General features: G+C 49.1%; 1 protein-coding gene across 4 annotated transcripts in view; it reads left to right on the plus strand.

The window, feature by feature from the left end:
* Nucleotides 1-17,071, plus strand: part of SRPX (sushi repeat containing protein X-linked) — a 149,114-nt gene that overhangs the window by 77,456 nt on the left and 54,587 nt on the right. For all 4 annotated transcript variants that reach the window (XM_058184458.1, XM_058184457.1, XM_058184455.1 and 1 more), the window contains one exon: nucleotides 10,028-10,154. In XM_058184458.1, coding sequence (XP_058040441.1) covers nucleotides 10,028-10,154 — 127 coding nt within the window. The remainder of the gene's footprint in view (nucleotides 1-10,027; nucleotides 10,155-17,071) is intronic.

Here is a 17,071-nt window from a genome sequence, read left to right on the forward strand (position 1 = left end):
ATCTGGGAAAAGGAGTTGCTGGCTATCAAGGCCGTGTTCGAGGCTTGGTGGCACCATCTGGAGGGGGCCCGACATCAGGTGGAGGTCCGAACGGACTATCGAAACCTCGAGCACCTCACCATGGCTCAGAAGTTGAACCAGCGGCAGATCCAGTGGTCGTTGTTTTTCGCCCGGTTCAACTTTCACATGACCTACATTTCCAGCGGTCACAACCGGAGGACGGACACCCTGTCCCGCAAGCGGAATACCTTGGCCCCAAGGACCCTCTTCCTCCACGGACGGTGCTGCCAGCAGAAGCCTTGGCCGCAGCACGAGAACCGGTGGACTTACGGGCCCAGGTGCACGAGGCGCAGCGCCAAGATGCCTGGTCTCAGCAGTGGAGAGCAGAGGTGGGCCCCACGTCTCCTTGGACTTTGGAGAATGACCTACTCAAGTTCCGTGGGCAATTGTATGTGCCACGGGACCACTTTTTTTACCTTTTAAAAGCATTTTTTAAAACAAGTGGCAAGCGGGGAAGTGGGTAACTGGGCATTGGGTGGTCATGAGTGGGGGGGGGGCAGGGATTTTTGCTACCAGTTCTCCTAACCACCTGCCACCATCGCTACCAAATTGGCCAATCCGGTCCGAACCAGGAGCATTTCACCCCTGATACAATCCTATTCCCATGTCTACTCCATTTTTGATTTGCAATTCTATCACTTCTTCCATGAATGAAAATGGCCTACATTTTTCTGCCAGGCTGTAAACTATATTGAATATTCTACAAGTAGTACCTAAATATTGTTCAGTCATCCTATCTATTCCTTTTGTTATTGCATCCTGCTTTAAGTTCTCTGTGCAAAAGTTATGAGCTTTTGATGAAGTTTATTATTTTTTCTTAGAGAAGCTTGTTGTATCTCTTTATTTTTCCTGCTGCCTCAATCAGGATATATTTGCATTCTTTTGATATATGAACACTTTTTTCTTTTGTGAAGTCAAATTTAACACAATACTTGCAACCAAATTTTTTGTTGGAAATTTCCAGTCCCTCATATTTTTCTTTAAACTTGTTATGCTGTTGCAATGTCCAGCACTCAGGAAGATTACTTTTAATTTCGGAGTCATCAATAATTGACTTGCTGCTTTTTCCAAGTTCAGGTGATGGTGCTTGTGACTGTTTTGGATCATCCAAGGCCAATTCTGTTGTATCTGGTTCCGATCTTGGTTTCCTGCTGAAAAAAGTGGTCAAACTCTGTTGCCTTTTCATCCTGGTAAAGGCTACTACTGCAAAAAAATAAAATAATGTTGTACTTCAGACTCAACTGTGATTGCAGGTTAAGGTTGCCTGTAGGTAATGGAAGGGATCTGTTTTCACCCAACAACGTATACTCTGTTTTCATCCATTGCCAAATACAAAGTGTCTGAAATGGTATAGATTTCCTGCCTGAGCAGGAGATTGGATTAAAAGACCACCAAACCAACATAGGACTCTCAGTGGACATCAGTAGCTGAATATGAGCATAAGAAGCAGTTCCAAAATAAGGCTGTTCTTGTTTGTACTTACCTATATCAGTGTTAAAAATAAAAATTTAATGAAACAGAATGAAAAGAAATTTACCAAGCATTTTGTGATTTGACTGAACTTGAATACTTAACAACACAGATTTGAATGATGTATTTGATGGCCCTTGTTTATAAGCTATCAGTAAGATATAACCCAGAAACCAAAAAAGTGGAGAGAAGCAACTGCTGACCCAGAGAGCACATGGAACGGCTCCACATGCTCTCCAGGTCGGAGGCTATTTCTGCCGCTGCTCTTGCTGGGAAGTGTCTTGTGCAGCACAGCAAAATTTAGCAGCTGTGAGCCGCCACTTTGGGTCGTGTAAGTCCCATCTGGAAAGCACTGCAGCAGAGAGAAGCAACATTCAACCAGGCTCCGCTGTAGTGCTTTCGGGATGGGACTTAGAGGAAAACGGCGGCTCACAGCTGCTAAATTTTGCTGTGCTGCATAAAAAGCTTTTCAGCAAGAGCAGCGGCAGAGAAAAACAGCTTGCCCACCCAGTGAGCACATGGAACGTCTCTGTGAGTGACCAAGGCTCGCCCAACACCAAGGGCAGGAAGAAGCAGCTGCAAGATATGAGTCGCCGGAGACTCAACCCGGCTGCTCCTCTCCGCTTCAGCACTTTCCAGATGGGACTTTTTACAGGTAAGAACCTTACCCAAACTGCTTTGGGCCCCCTGCATCCATGCCATCCCCCCTGTGCCCGTGCTTCCCTCTGTGGCCCTTCAGCCAAGCACAGCAGGCCACGGGCTAGGTAAATTGCTTTGGCCTGGGGCCCGTAGTTTGAGGCCAGAGGGAGCTATGTAGGTGGCATGTAGCCCTGGGGAAGGCTAGGCCCCGACCCGAGGCGAAGGGTGAGCAGGTGGCATGCAAGTGGAAGGATGGTGACAGCCACACCCAAAAGGTGGCTGAGTCTCGCCATGTTCACCCCAAGGCTACCATTTGGCCAAGCACCTTACCTTCATGGGCAGCCGCAGTGAGCAGAGCAGGCAAGGTGCAGAGAAGAGCTGGGCCATGTGGCTGGTGTAGTAGGCCGCAGCGAAGGCAGGCAAGCAGGCAAGGCACAGAGATCAATTGGGCTGCATGGTCTGGGCAAGCGAGCCAAAGAGTAGCTGGGTGTGGGCGTGACTCTAGCCACTGGCTAAGGCAGGTGAGCTGAGATAGGGTACGATGGGGTGGAGCACAGCGGGGTGAGGCAGAGTGGGGTGGGGTGGAGCAGGGTGGAGTGAGGTGGAGCAAGGCGGGGTGGGCGGGACCATCCAGTGGTGGGATTTGCCGGTTTGGCGAAGTACACAGAATCATAACAACCAGTTTGCCCGAACCAGTCCAAACTGGCAGCAGCCCACCTCTGAGTAAGAGATATACTAATTTAAAATTCAAAAGGCAATTAATACAGTTGCTCCTTAGTATACTTTCTGGCACTGTTATACAATTTTCTAAGGATCAAAATATTATAATTTAGCTAAAATAAGACCCAGAATGCAAATAGTGTCCCTGTCTCCTAATAAAAATGGCTAAAACAAATGAGAGCCATTATCATCCCTGCACTGTGTTTGCATTGATGAGAAAAAAGTCATATTTCTCTGCATTCATTGCATGCTAAATTAGGTATCCAGCAGAGCTTTCTGAATATTTAATAGGCTATTCAAGTTGGAGCAATTAAAGAGAAAGAAAATAACAGTGTAGTATAGTTGCTAGGTTTTCTGGACATTTGCTTAATATATGTTCAAATCAATGTTCAGCCCTGAAACTTAATGAAATCCTGATTTCTAAACCCAGCTTTCATAAGGATAAAATTGATAGAGGTTGGCACAGAATCACATAAGCCATAGTAAGTTCTTTAGAAGGAAGGTCAGAATTAAAAAAAAAAGTTAGATAAGCAATCATCATGTATAGATGTTATTTCTGAGACTCCTGTTAACATGAAGCATACATGATTTCAACAATTTTGCAATGGGTTTGGTATTTTGGGGAATGCATGTGGCTTCTTTATATATAAAACCATACATTCCTGCTTTTTGCGAATTTGGCGCCCGTGACCGCGAGGCGCCTCACGTGTGGCGTGCCGCAGGGGTCGATCCTCTCCCCTCTCCTGTTCAACATCTATATGAAGCCGCTGGGTGAGATCATCAGTGGCTTTGGGGTGAGGTACCAACTGTACGCTGACGATACGCAGCTGTACTTTTCCACGAGGGCCTACCTTAACGAGGGGTCTTGGGACCCGGAGAGGTGGCATGCGAGGAAGAAGAATCTTTGGGGATTTGTAAATAGGATTTTTAATAAGGGTCTTTTAAAGGGGGGGAGGGAAGAGACGGGTGGGGGGAAAAACCCGTCGGGGAGGGTAGGTCCAGTCCTGGGATTTGTTCACGGCGTTTTATCTGGTCCGAGGGAGGGGGGTGAGGGGTTCATTCCAGGCGTAGAGGTTGGTTCCATCTGTACGGTAAGTGGGAGGGGCAGATATGGCGGAAGCAAGGGGCCGTATCATTTTCTAGGAGCACAGGCTCGCTGTTTAAAAGCGATAACGTGCTCCGGCCCCTCAGTCCTTACCCGTTCCCCGGAAGGTCAGGATCCTCAGGGCCCGGGCCTCCGGTTGATGTGCAATGCCCGGTCCGTGGTCAATAAGGCCCCCCTGATCTGTGATCTTACTCAGGGGGAGTCCGCGGACTTTATGGGCATTACGGAGACCTGGTTGGGCACAGAAGGAGGTGTGCCCCTGGTTGAACTGTGCCCTCCGGGTTTCCGAGCATTCCATCAACCGAGGGCCCAGGGTAGGGGTGGAGGGGTGGCGGTTGTGATGAGAGAAGGTCTGGAGCCGAGAGAGTCCACTGTGCCTCAGATAGCCGGTTGTGAATCCCTTCTTGTGAAGTGGGGCCATAAGAATCAGATGGGCCTGTTGATCGCGTACCTGGCTCCTTGCTACGTGACTACAGCCCTGCCTGAGCTGCTGGAGGTGCTTGCGGGGGTGGCGATTGAGATCCCCAGACTTTTGGTCATGGGGGATTTCAACCTGCCATCGGCTGGCTTGTCATCGATGGTGGTTCAGGAGTTCCAGGCTTCCATGACGGCCTTGGACCTGATTCAAGTAACTGATGGCCCTACACACATGAGGGGGTCCACACTGGACTTGATTTATATCTCTGGACAGTGGTTTAATGATCTGGTATTAGGGGATGTAGTGACGATACCGGTGTCATGGTCATGATCATTTTCTTCTCCGCCTAGACTTTCAGACCGCTGCTCACCACCGCAGGGAGACGGAACCAATGCGTTGGTTCCTCCCAGGCGCCTGATGGACCCGGAGAGGTTCCTGACGGAGCTTGGGCCGTTTCCTGAGGATCTTGCCCACGGTACGACCGAAGAACTAGTTGCGGCCTGGAAAGAGGCCGTGGCTGGGGCTTTGGACCGTGTCGTGCTTTTGCGGCCTCTGACCCGGCGCAGATCTCAATTGGCTCCTTGGTTCTCTGAGGAGCTGAGAGAGATGAAACGCCGGAAAAGACGCCTAGAGAGCACCTGGAGGTCCAGCCGTTCCGAGGCTGATCGGACACTAGTTAGGTCTTTTTCGAAGACCTACCTAGTGGCACTGAGGGTGGCGAAGCGTTCCTACGTCTCCACCCTCATTGCGTTGGCAGATAACCGCCCGGCCGCCCTGTTTCGGGTGACCCGCTCCCTCCTACACCAGGGGGGGCGGGATTACCCCTTGCAGGGACGTGCCGAGGAGTTTAGTGGTTATCTATACGATAAAATCGCTCAGCTTCGGGATAGTTTGGACCAAGATTGCGATGATCCGGGTGAGATGACTGAGACGCGTCTTGTTGATGTTGTTTGGGATGAGTTTGATTCTGTGGCTCCCGAGGACGTGGACAGGTTACTGGGGAGGTTACATGCCACTAGATGTTTACTGGACCCGTGTCCCTCCTGGCTGGTGCTGGCCATTCAGGAAGTGACACGAGGCTGGCTCCGGGGAATTATAAATGCTTCTTTGTTGGAAGGGGTCTTTCCCGCCGCCTTGAAAGAGGCGGTGGTGAGACCCCTCCTCAAGAAGCCTTCCCTGGACCCAGCTATTTTGGGTAATTACCGTCCAGTCTCCAACCTTCGCTTTGTGGTGAAGGTTGTAGAGAGTGTGGTGGCGTGGCAGCTCCCCCAGTACCTGGATGAAGCTGTCTATCTAGACCCGTTCCAGTCCGGCTTCCGGTTCGGGTATAGCACGGAGACAGCTTTGGTCGCGTTGGTGGATGACCTCTGGAGGGCCAGGGATAGGGGCTGTTCCTCTGCCCTGGTCCTGTTAGATCTCTCATCGGCTTTTGATACCATCGACCATGGTATCCTGCTGCACCGGTTGGAGAGTTTGGGAGTGGGAGGCACCGTTTACCGGTGGTTCTCCTCCTATCTCTCCGACCGGTCGCAGACGGTGTTGACAGGAGGGCAGAGATCGACCGCAAGGCGCCTTACTTCTGGGGTGCCTCAGGGGTCGATTCTCTCGCCTCTCCTGTTCAACATCTATATGAAGCCGTTGTGCGAGGTCATCAGTGGCTTCGGGGTGAGTTACCAGCTGTACGCTGATGACACTCAGCTGTACTTTTCCACCCCGGGCCACCCCAACGAAGCTGTCAAAGTGCTGTCCCGTTGCCTGGAAGCCGTACGGGTCTGGATGGGGAGAAACAGACTCAGACTCAATCCATCCAAGACGGAGTGGCTGTTGATGCCGGCACCCCGGTACAGTCAGCTGCAACCGCGACTGACTGTTGGGGGCGAGTCACTGGCCCTAACAGAAAGGGTACACAACTTGGGCGTTCTCCTGGATGGACGGCTGTCGTTTGAAGACCAGCTGGCGGCTGTCTCCAGGAGAGCCTTCTACCAGGTTCGCCTGGTTCGCCAGTTGCGCCCCTTTCTTGACCGGGATGCCTTATGCACGGTCACTCATGCTCTTGTCACTTCTCGTCTGGATTATTGCAATGCTCTCTACATGGGGCTACCCCTGAAGTGCACTCGGAGACTCCAGTTAGTCCAGAATGCAGCTGCGCAGGTGATTGAGGGAGATTCACGTTGCTCCAGGGAACACCATTCCTGCGCAGTTTGCACTGGCTACCTGTGGTATTTTGGGTGCGCTTCAAGGTGCTGGTTACCACCTTTAAAGCGCTCCATGGCTTAGGGCCCGGGTACTTACGGGACCACCTGCTGCTACCTTATGCCTCCCACCGACCCGTACGCTCCCACAGAGAGGGTCTTCTCAGGGTGCCGTCCGCCAAGCAATGTCGGCTGGCGGCCCCCAGAGGAAGGGCCTTCTCTGTTGGAGCACCTACCCTCTGGAACGAACTTCCCCCCGGTTTGCGCCAACTACCTGACCTTCCGACCTTTCGCTGTGAATTGAAAAGTTATTTGTTTACCCAAGCGGAACTGGTTTGATTTTTAAATTTTTTAAATTTTTGAATTTTTAATAATTTTATTGGGGTATTTTAGTATCGGTCAATTTGACGGTTTTAATTCGGCCATTTATTGAATATGTATTTTAATTGCTATTTTAATTTTGTATATTTAATTGTTTTAATCTTGGCTGTATACCGCCCTGAGTCCTTCGGGAGAAGGGCGGTATAAAAATTTAAATAAACATAAACAAACAAACACCCCAGGCCACCCCAACGAAGCTATCAAAGTACTGTCCCGGTGCCTGGAAGCCGTACGGGTCTGGATGGGGAGAAACAGGCTCAAGCTCAATCCCTCCAAGACGGAGTGGCTGTGGATGCCGGCACCCTGGTAAAGTCAGCTGCAGCCGCGGCTAACTGTTGGGAGCGAATCATTGGCCCCGGTGGAGAGGGTGCGCAACTTGGACGTTCTCCTGGATGGATGGTTGTCGTTTGAAGATCACTTGACGACCGTCTCCAGGAGAGCTTTTTATCAGATTCGCCTGATTCGCCAGTTGCTCCCCTTCCTTGACCGGGATGCCCTGTGCACGGTCACTCATGCTCTTGTTACCTCTCGCTTGGACTACTGCAATGCTCTCTACATGGGGCTCCCCTTGAAGAGCACCCGGAGGCTCCAGTTGGTTCAGAATACAGCTGCGCGGGTGATAGAGGGAGCCGCACGTGGCTCCCATGTAACACCACTCCTGCGCAGGCTGCACTGGCTACCTGTGGTCTTTCGGGTGCACTTTAAGGTTTTGGTTACTACCTTTAAAGCGCTCCATGGCTTAGGGCCAGGGTACTTACGGGACCGCCTGCTATTACCGAATGCCTCCCACCGACCCGTACGCTCGCACAGAGAGGGACTTCTCAGGGTGCCGTCCGCCAAGCAATGTCGGCTGGCAGCCCCCAGGGGAAGGGCCTTTTCTGTGGGGGCTCCCACCCTCTGGAATGAACTTCCCCCTGGACTTGTCAACTGCCTGACCTGCGGACCTTCCGCCGCGAGCCGAAGACGTATCTGTTTATTCGCGCAGGACTGGCATAGGAATTTTAAATAGTTTTAATATTTTTAATATTTTTAATATTTGATACAAATTTTATGGGGTTTTTAAGGTTTTAAATGTTTTAATTTGGCCATACATCTAATAAGTTTTTTAATTATTGTTTTATCTCTATATTATTGTTGTTTTTATTTTGGCTGTGAACCACCCTGAGTCCTTCGGGAGAAGGGCGGTATAAAAATTCAATAAATACTAATACTAAATACTAATTTGGGTTATGTTTATCTAATAACTGTTTCAATGTAGTTAAACTGAATAGAACATTCTGGTCAGGCAAGAAGAATTTACAGATCCAAGAGAGTCTTGAGATATAGTTCCAATAATAACGCAGGATTGTTATATTAATGTAACTGAAATTTATTTAAAAAATGTAAAGTCTTAAATTTTATTATTTAGTGAGAGGGTCCTTAGAATTATATAGCTGAAGCACTGAAAATTCCGGAAACTGGAATATTTCATTTTTTATTAATTTAAGTTTATTCTTATTAGGCATTGCCTTATTTACAGCAACTGCCTGTTCTTTGGGCAGCACATTATAAAAGGTTGCCCTATCCATTTTTTAGCAGTAAAACAATTTCTTAACCAGCATTAACAACATTAGTTAGTTGCAAACAGAATCACAAGCTTCAATTTACTGATGATTGATTAATTTGCCTTAAGCAGGAAGCAAATGTTACAATGCAGAGTTTTTTTAAAAAAAAAGAACAGTAGTGTTCATTTTTTTTTTGTTTTTGTTTACATTTATACCCCGCCCTTCTCCGAAGACTCAGGGCGGCTTACAGTGTATAAGGCAATAGTCTCATTCTATTTGTATATTTTTACAAAGTCAACTTATTGCCCCCCCCAACAATCTGGGTCCTCATTTTACCTACCTTATAAAGGATGGAAGGCTGAGTCAACCTTGGGCCGGGCTTGAACCTGCAGTAATTGCAGGCTTTGTGTTCTTAATAACAGGCTGTACCAGCCTGAGCTATCCGGCCCCATTGGGCCTAATAGATTTATATATTCCATTTTTGACATAAGTAATGTATAAACCAGTTTGATTTGTACAAATATTCTAAGAACGTGAAGCTATATGGCTTCAGGCCAGAGGTGGTATTCACTTACCTTCACTACCGGTTCACAAATGTGAGTGCGTGCCTCCACCTCCGCTCATGCGCAGGGCCTTCCGCGCGTATGCAGTGTCAAAAATGTGGATAAATGGAGCGTGATTACATCTGGGCGGGTAGGCAGAGCCACCTGCAGCCGCCGCTACTGGTTCACCCAAACCGGATAGAACTGGCTGAATACCACTACTGCTTCAGGTTATATATACTTTACTGGAAACACAGTGCCTTTCAGCAAAAATGGATACCCAGTATAAAGTTTCATATAATTTTAATTTAGATATCCAAATGCAAGCAAAATATTTTAAAGCCTGCAGATGGAACTTTAAAGCTTTAGTCTTGTAGTCTTCTGCCATCTTTTTTCACTTGAATAATTCCATTTTCTTCAAAATCAAGACCAGATTTCTGAAATTTGGTGAAAATTTAACCAAACATTTAGTTTTTAGTTCAGTTTTTACAGGCTTACTAGTAATGATTGTCTACAAAGAAACCAAGTTTCATTAAAATACAACATGAATGATAAAAATGAAAAAAAGGTATTTTAGAAAAGTAGGGGTGCCAATTATAATTATAATGCAGTAAAAAACTGAAGACTTTGAATAGAACAACTTTGAAAAGAAAAAGCACTTATTTTTACAAAATTAGAATAATTTTGAAAAGCACAGGTAACTAAAATTGAAGAGTAGGCAAAAAATCACTTTGTGTGAAACATTTTATTTCTTTGCACAGGTGTTGTTATAAATAGTTCTCTAGTATTTTATATAGCGTTTTATTGGTATCATTTTAATATTCAACAGTTTAATTTTAACTGTCCCAGTAGCAGTTTGTGGCTTAATGTTATTACTATTGTTTAAAAATGTTCTATGCTTCAGTAAACACTAGCTTAAAACAAATTGTTATGTTTGTCTGTGTTTTTATGTATAGATATGGAACCTCCAAGAATTCAATGTCCAAGTGTAAAGGAGAAAATAGCAGAACCCAATAAATTAACATCTAGGGTATTCTGGGATACTCCAGAGGGACGAGATACTGCTGATGGCATTTTGACAGAGTGAGTAAAGATGTAAAAAGTAAAAAAGTAAATTAAACAATAAAGTAACAGTACATAAACGTAAAAGCTGTACACGAAGCACACTTTTTAAGTTTATATACTTTTAATTTAGTATATAATGCTGTACAAGCTAGTTCTCAAAGGTCCGAGTTTTAGACTTAAGCCAGTAATACACTATGCGTGTTGAGGCTTCCTGGATTTAATAAGCCAGACTTTGGCACATAATGAGTTCCAAATCAGAATTAGATGTACAGTCAGTGCTGGGCGCGTCTGCCTTCCAGGGTCTTTTAAAGTTCAGAACCACACTGCGTCCCGCCACCACACCAATTGGCTATGCCTTCCCCACCCTGCAACAAATTGGCCAGACTCGCTCAGCCAATGCCTGCTCATCAGCTGCTCATTGGGAGAACAGATGATCATGCTCTGGAACAGCTGATTGTCAGCTGAATCACTGCCAGCTGTGATTAGCTGGCTTTCAATGTCAGCTGGGTTGATGTTGCTGTCAACCCAGCTGCCTCCGCTGCTGTAGAGTGGTGTGTTGGCTCACCTCCACCATTGCTGCAGCAAGCTCCCACCACTGTTGTAGCCTCCAAGTACCCACCGCCCCACCTCAGGCATGGCAAAGCCCTCTACCAGGGCTGCACCTGGAAGACAGGAAGTATAAGCAGTGAGTACATACACCAGCCATTATGCCTGACCTCCCAGATCCCCTCCCGGTTTGTGGGGATGTGCCCTGTGGAACCTCCTTATCAGCCGGGTTGCCTGTATATCTCTACTCGCTACCCAGGAGGTGTCATGCCCTCGTTTTTTTTTTGTTTTTTTTTACATTTATACCCTGCCCTTCTCCGAAGACTCAGGGCGGCTTACAATGTATAAGGCAATAGTCTCATTCTATTTGTATATTTTTTTTACAAAGTCAACTTATTGCCCCCCCAACAATCTGGGTCCTCATTTTACCTACCTTATAAAGGGTGGAAGGCTGAGTCAACCTTGGGCCGGGCTCGAACCTGCAGTAATTGCAGGCTCTGTGTTCTAATAACAGGCTTCTCTACTGCCTGAGCTATCCCAGCCCCTATTCGTTGGCACCTGAATCTCCAAGGGAAGATGAGCTGGAACAGGAGCTGATGGAGATTGAGAGGACAGCTCCGTTGGCTTTGGAGGAAACTGGGGAAGGGCAGAGCCAGTCAGGCCAAGACATTTCAGGATTAGAACAGCTTGTAGATAGGGAGGAACAGGGACAAGATGAACATGAGAAACAGAGCTCAGGTGATGAGTAAGGACCTCCTGATCCTAGAGCACAAAGAGAAGAGAGAAGGTGAGAATAACATAGACTGAGCTTGTTGTGTCTTGCCCACCCTCAGAGCAGCCGGGGCCTTCTTACCTGCTCCCGCACACTGAGGAATGTATGCCTCCCGGTCCCAGTCCTGGCTCCATGCCCACACAAACTGCAGAAGGAGAATCTCCCTGCCCCAGCCCTGACTCCATGCCCAGGCAAACGGAGCAGCTAGACCCCTCCCCCTCCTCCACAGCAGGTGAGCCTGAGGAGGGTTTACTCCCAAGAACAGCTGATTGGTGTGACCCTCGCATCAGAAGATTGGAGAGACGGAGGCTACAGAGGGAAGGGAGGGGCAGGCCTTAATGAGTGCTGAGTCATGGTGCCACACCCCATGGCCTATATAAAGGAGCTACTTTCTGGCAGTCTCTGAGTCAGGCAAAAAGTCAAACTTATCTTGCTGAAGTCACTTACTGGTCTCCTGCCTGCTCTGAGGACTTTGCTAGGACTTTGGGCAGAGCTGCAGAGGCACGCCTGATTCGGATTTCCCGGACCCAGCCGTCAGCGGAGGAGTGGGACACGACAGAGCTGGCTACAAGGGAGGAGAGTGCCCCGCCCCTTCACAAGGCACATCTGGGGACTGAGATGTACGGAGATGTCAGTGGAAGAGGCATTTGTTGGAAACAAGTGTTGAATCTGTGGAGCCTTGGTGCACTTGCTGACGTCTGGAGATTACTGTGCTCTTTCTGGTGGGGCTTACCTGGTTTGTCTGCTTTGCTGAACTTCTGGCTCTGGTTACTGTTTTGCTAACTGGACTTCTTGCCTTGGTTACTGCTTTGCAAACCTTGCTTACTGGACTGTTATCCATTTGGCTGTTAAGATTATCCTCCACGGCTTGCTGTGGAGGTGATATATATGCATGAGAAACAGTTTAGCCAATTTTTATGCCAGCAGCAACCCAGGGCCTGGTACAAAATGTGCCTGTTTTGAAAACAAATTGGTGACCGTCCATATGACAGTCTGGCCATTGCTCTCTGGAAGCTCCATGATGAAGTCTGTGGCTATCTCCTCCCATGGCTGGGTCAGGTCGGCCATGGACTGTTAGAGGCCAGGGGGCTTCTCTATGGTCGCACAGACCAGACAGCCTTTGACATAGTCCTCTATTTCATGTTGCATCCAGGGCCACCAGAACTGTGTCTTGGCTAAATGCAGGGGTTTGAGAAACCCAAAGTGTCCTGCCTGTTTCATATCATGGCATTTACCATTTGAGGCCTTAAAGTATGGGGCCTGTATAATTTACTGTCTTTCCACGCCAACCCATCCTTTTGGGTGAGCAATTGCTGGTGCTCTAGGAACCAGGAGTCAGTCAGCAGTCTGTCCCGTAACTGACAGGTTAACTCATCCGCACTCACAGCAACCCGTTGGGCCAAAACCCATGTTGCTTGTTGTGGAGAGGGGGAATGAGGCAGAGGTGAAATTCAGCAGGTTCTGACAGGTTCTGGAGAACCGGTAGTGGTAATTTTGAGTAGTTCGGAGAACCGGCAAATACCATCTCTGGCTGGCCCCAGAGTGGGGTGGGAATAGAGATTTTACAATATCCTTCCCCCAGGAGTGGGGAGGGAATGGGGATTTTTTTGATTTTTTTTTTTACATTTATATCCCGCCCTTCTCCGAAGACTGAGGGCGGCTTACAGTGTATAAGGCAATAGTCTCATTCTATTTGTATATTTTTTACAAAATCAACTTATTGCCCCCCCAACAATCTGGGTCCTCATTTTACCTACCTTATAAAGGATGGAAGGCTGAGTCAGCCTTGGGCCGGGCTTGAACCTGCAGTAATTGCAGGCTACTGTGTTCTAATAACAGGCTTCTTAACAGCCTGAGCTATTCCGGCTCCGGATTATTGGCCGACTCTTTTTCTTGGCCATCCGGCCTTGGATTACTTTTGAAACTTTCCTGCTGTTTCCCTCGGGAACCTGATGGCGTCGCTGGAACTCTGGGACCTCAGCTAAGTCTTGCGCCTCCCCCGGGTCATTGTCAGCTGTGGATTCAAATTGGTATTGGTCATGATTTGTTTCATTTGGTTGGTTTGATCAGTTATTCGTTTCCTTAACTGATCTATGTGGCGCCCACACTCGGTTGTCTGGTAGCTCTACCACGTACGATTTTGGGCGGTTATCTTTATTATTTGTCCTGCGAACCAACTAGGGCCGTCCCCATAGTTTCGGGCCCACACCGGTCGCCTATGCTCATTTCCTTGTCTTTTCTAGTTCCCCTTGTAACCCTCTGGTGTGTAATGGGGTTCAAGCAGTCAAGTGGGCACCGGAGTTTCCGTCCCATTAGTAATTCGGCTGGGCTTTTCCGGTGGCGTGCTTGGGGTTCTGTGCTGGACGGCTAGGAAAAGTCTATCTTTGTTTGCCAGTCACCTGGCTTGAGCCTGGACAATGCCTCCTTAGCGCTCCGGACGGAACGCTCTGCAAGGCCATTCGGCGCAGGGTGGAAAGGCGCAGAGAGGGCATGTCGGATGCCTTCCTCTGCCAGGTATTCTTCAAACTGGGCTGCCGTGGTGGGGCCCATTGTCGGACACCAGAGTGTCCGGCAACCCGTGAGTTGCGAATAGGTGGCGCAGGGTTGCGATTACTGCTTGCCGTGGTGGGGCCCATTGTCGGACACCAGAGTGTCCGGCAACCCGTGAGTTGCGAATAGGTGGCGCAGGGTTGCGATTACTGCTTGCCGTGGTGGGGCCCATTGTCGGACACCAGAGTGTCCGGCAACCCGTGAGTTGCGAATAGGTGGCGCAGGGTTGCGATTACTGCTTGGCCGTAGTGGATTTCATGAGTATGATCTCCAACCATTTGGAAAATGCATCAACAACCACTAGGAATGTTTGGCCGTGGAAAGGGCCAGCAAAATCAATGTGGATTCTTGACCAGGGCCCTTGGGGCTTTTCCCGTGGCCGTGCTTGGGGTTCTGTGCTGGACGGCTAGGAAAAGTCTATCTTTGTTTGCCAGTCACCTGGCTTGAGCCTGGACAATGCCTCCTTAGCGCTCCGGACGGAACGCTCTGCAAGGCCATTCGGCGCAGGGTGGAAAGGCGCAGAGAGGGCATGTCGGATGCCTTCCTCTGCCAGGTATTCTTCAAACTGGGCTGCCGTGGTGGGGCCCATTGTCGGACACCAGAGTGTCCGGCAACCCGTGAGTTGCGAATAGGTGGCGCAGGGTTGCGATTACTGCTTGGCCGTAGTGGATTTCATGAGTATGATCTCCAACCATTTGGAAAATGCATCAACAACCACTAGGAAGTTTGGCCGTGAAAGGGCCAGCAAAATCAATGTGGATTCTTGACCAGGGCCCTTGGGGCTTTTCCGGTGGCCGTGCTTGGGGTTCTGTGCTGGACGGCTAGGAAAAGTCTATCTTTGTTTGCCAGTCACCTGGCTTGAGCCTGGACAATGCCTCCTTAGCGCTCCGGACGGAACGCTCTGCAAGGCCATTCGGCGCAGGGTGGAAAGGCGCAGAGAGGGCATGTCGGATGCCTTCCTCTGCCAGGTATTCTTCAAACTGGGCTGCCGTGGTGGGGCCCATTGTCGGACACCAGAGTGTCCGGCAACCCGTGAGTTGCGAATAGGTGGCGCAGGGTTGCGATTACTGCTTGGCCGTAGTGGATTTCATGAGTATGATCTCCAACCATTTGGAAAATGCATCAACAACCACTAGGAAGTTTGGCCGTGAAAGGGCCAGCAAAATCAATGTGGATTCTTGACCAGGGCCCTTGGGGCTTTTCCGGTGGCCGTGCTTGGGGTTCTGTGCTGGACGGCTAGGAAAAGTCTATCTTTGTTTGCCAGTCACCTGGCTTGAGCCTGATGGCGTCGCTGGAACTCTGGGACCTCAGCTAAGTCTTGCGCCTCCCGGGTCATTGTCAGCTGTGAATTCAAATTGGTATTGGTCATGATCTGTTTCATTTGGTTCGGTTTGATCAGTTATTCGTTTCCTTAACTGATCTATGTGGCGCCCACACTCGGTTGTCTGGTAGCTCTACCACGTCGATTTTGGGCGGTTATCTTTATTATTTGTCCTGCGAACCAACTAGGGCCGTCCCCATAGTTTCGGGCCCACACCCGGTCGCCTATGCTCATTTCCTTGTCTTTTCTAGTTCCCCTTGTAACCCTCGGGTGTGTAATGGGGTTCAAGCAGTCAAGTGGGCACGGAGTTTCCGTCCCATTAGTAATTCGGCTGGGCTTTTCCCATTCTCTGACTGGGGCCGTTGGGGTAGAGGTCTGGACTCTTGGCAAGCCTGGCATTTCCCTACCCTCTCAGCAATCTCTGCGTCCATGGTGGCCACCACACATAGCTTCTAGCTAACCCCTTCATCCTTACGATCCCTGGGTGACCCTCGTGGAGGAGGTCCAATACCTTTCCCTTAATTTATCAGGAATTATTACACGATCACCCCATAACAGGCACCCCTTGAGCCGAGAGCTCATCTCGTTTTTAACAAATTCTTTGAACCGTTCGCCCGGCGCAGCGGCCACCCTCTCTGTACCCAACCGGTACAGTCCTTAACACAATGTCGGTATGATGCCGAGCCACTTCCTTAGATGTGACTGGGCCAGAGTCCAACGAGTCAATAAGTAGGATGGGCGTCCCGGAGTGGGGTCTTGATCGCCCCTGGTAGTGGGCATCGGCTCAACGCGTCTGCATGCCCACTTCTTTTCCTGGTCGATGCTGCAGCTTGTGCGAATAAGCGGCTAAGAATATAGTCCATCGGGTCAAGCGTGGCGAAAGTGCCACAGGCGTTGGCGATCGCCAGCCAGTATCCCTAGTAGCGGTCTGTGGTCAGTCACGATTTCAAAATTCCGCCCAAAGACATACTCATGGAATTTTTGACCCCTGACACAATGGCTAGTGCTTCTTTGTCTAATTGGCTGTAGTTCCTCTCTGGGAGGACATCGTTCTAGAGTAAAAGCTATAGGGGCTTCTGTGCCGTTTGGAAGTCTATGGCTGAGTACAGCCCCACCCCATAAGGGAGGCATCATAAACCAGCACTAGGGGTAATGAGTTGTGATATTGGATGAGCAGGCTATCACTTGAGAGCAGGTTCTTTACTGCTTCAAAGCCCTATTTTCTGACTTTCCCCAAGACCAAACAGTATTTTTCCTAAGAGCCTATGCAGCGGTTCCATAGCAGTTGCTTTGTTCTTTAAAAGACCGCGTAAAATTCACCAACCCCAGGAATGCCTGCAGCTCTGCTTTGTTTTAGGCGCTGGAGCCTTCCTAATTGCCTTGACCTTGCTCTCAGTAGGGTGAATTCCTTTCTTGTCTATCCGGTAGCCCAAGAAATCGACGGATTCGACCCCTATCTGGCATTTGTTTGCCAGTCACCTGGCTTGAGCCTGGACAATGCCTCCTTAGCGCTCCGGACGGAACGCTCTGCAAGGCCATTCGGCGCAGGGTTGCGATTACTGCTTCGGCCGTAGTGGATTTCATGAGTATGATCTCCAACCATTTGGAGAATGCATCAACAACCACTAGGAACGTTTGGCCGTGGAAAGGGCCAGCAAAATCAATGTGGATTCTTGACCAGGGCCCTTGGGGCTTTTCCCATTCCCTGACTGGGGCCGTTGGGGGTAGAGGTCTGGACTCTTGGCA

This window comes from Ahaetulla prasina, chromosome 5, assembly GCF_028640845.1.
Source record: "Ahaetulla prasina isolate Xishuangbanna chromosome 5, ASM2864084v1, whole genome shotgun sequence".
NCBI classification, from domain to species: Eukaryota; Metazoa; Chordata; class Lepidosauria; order Squamata; family Colubridae; genus Ahaetulla; species Ahaetulla prasina.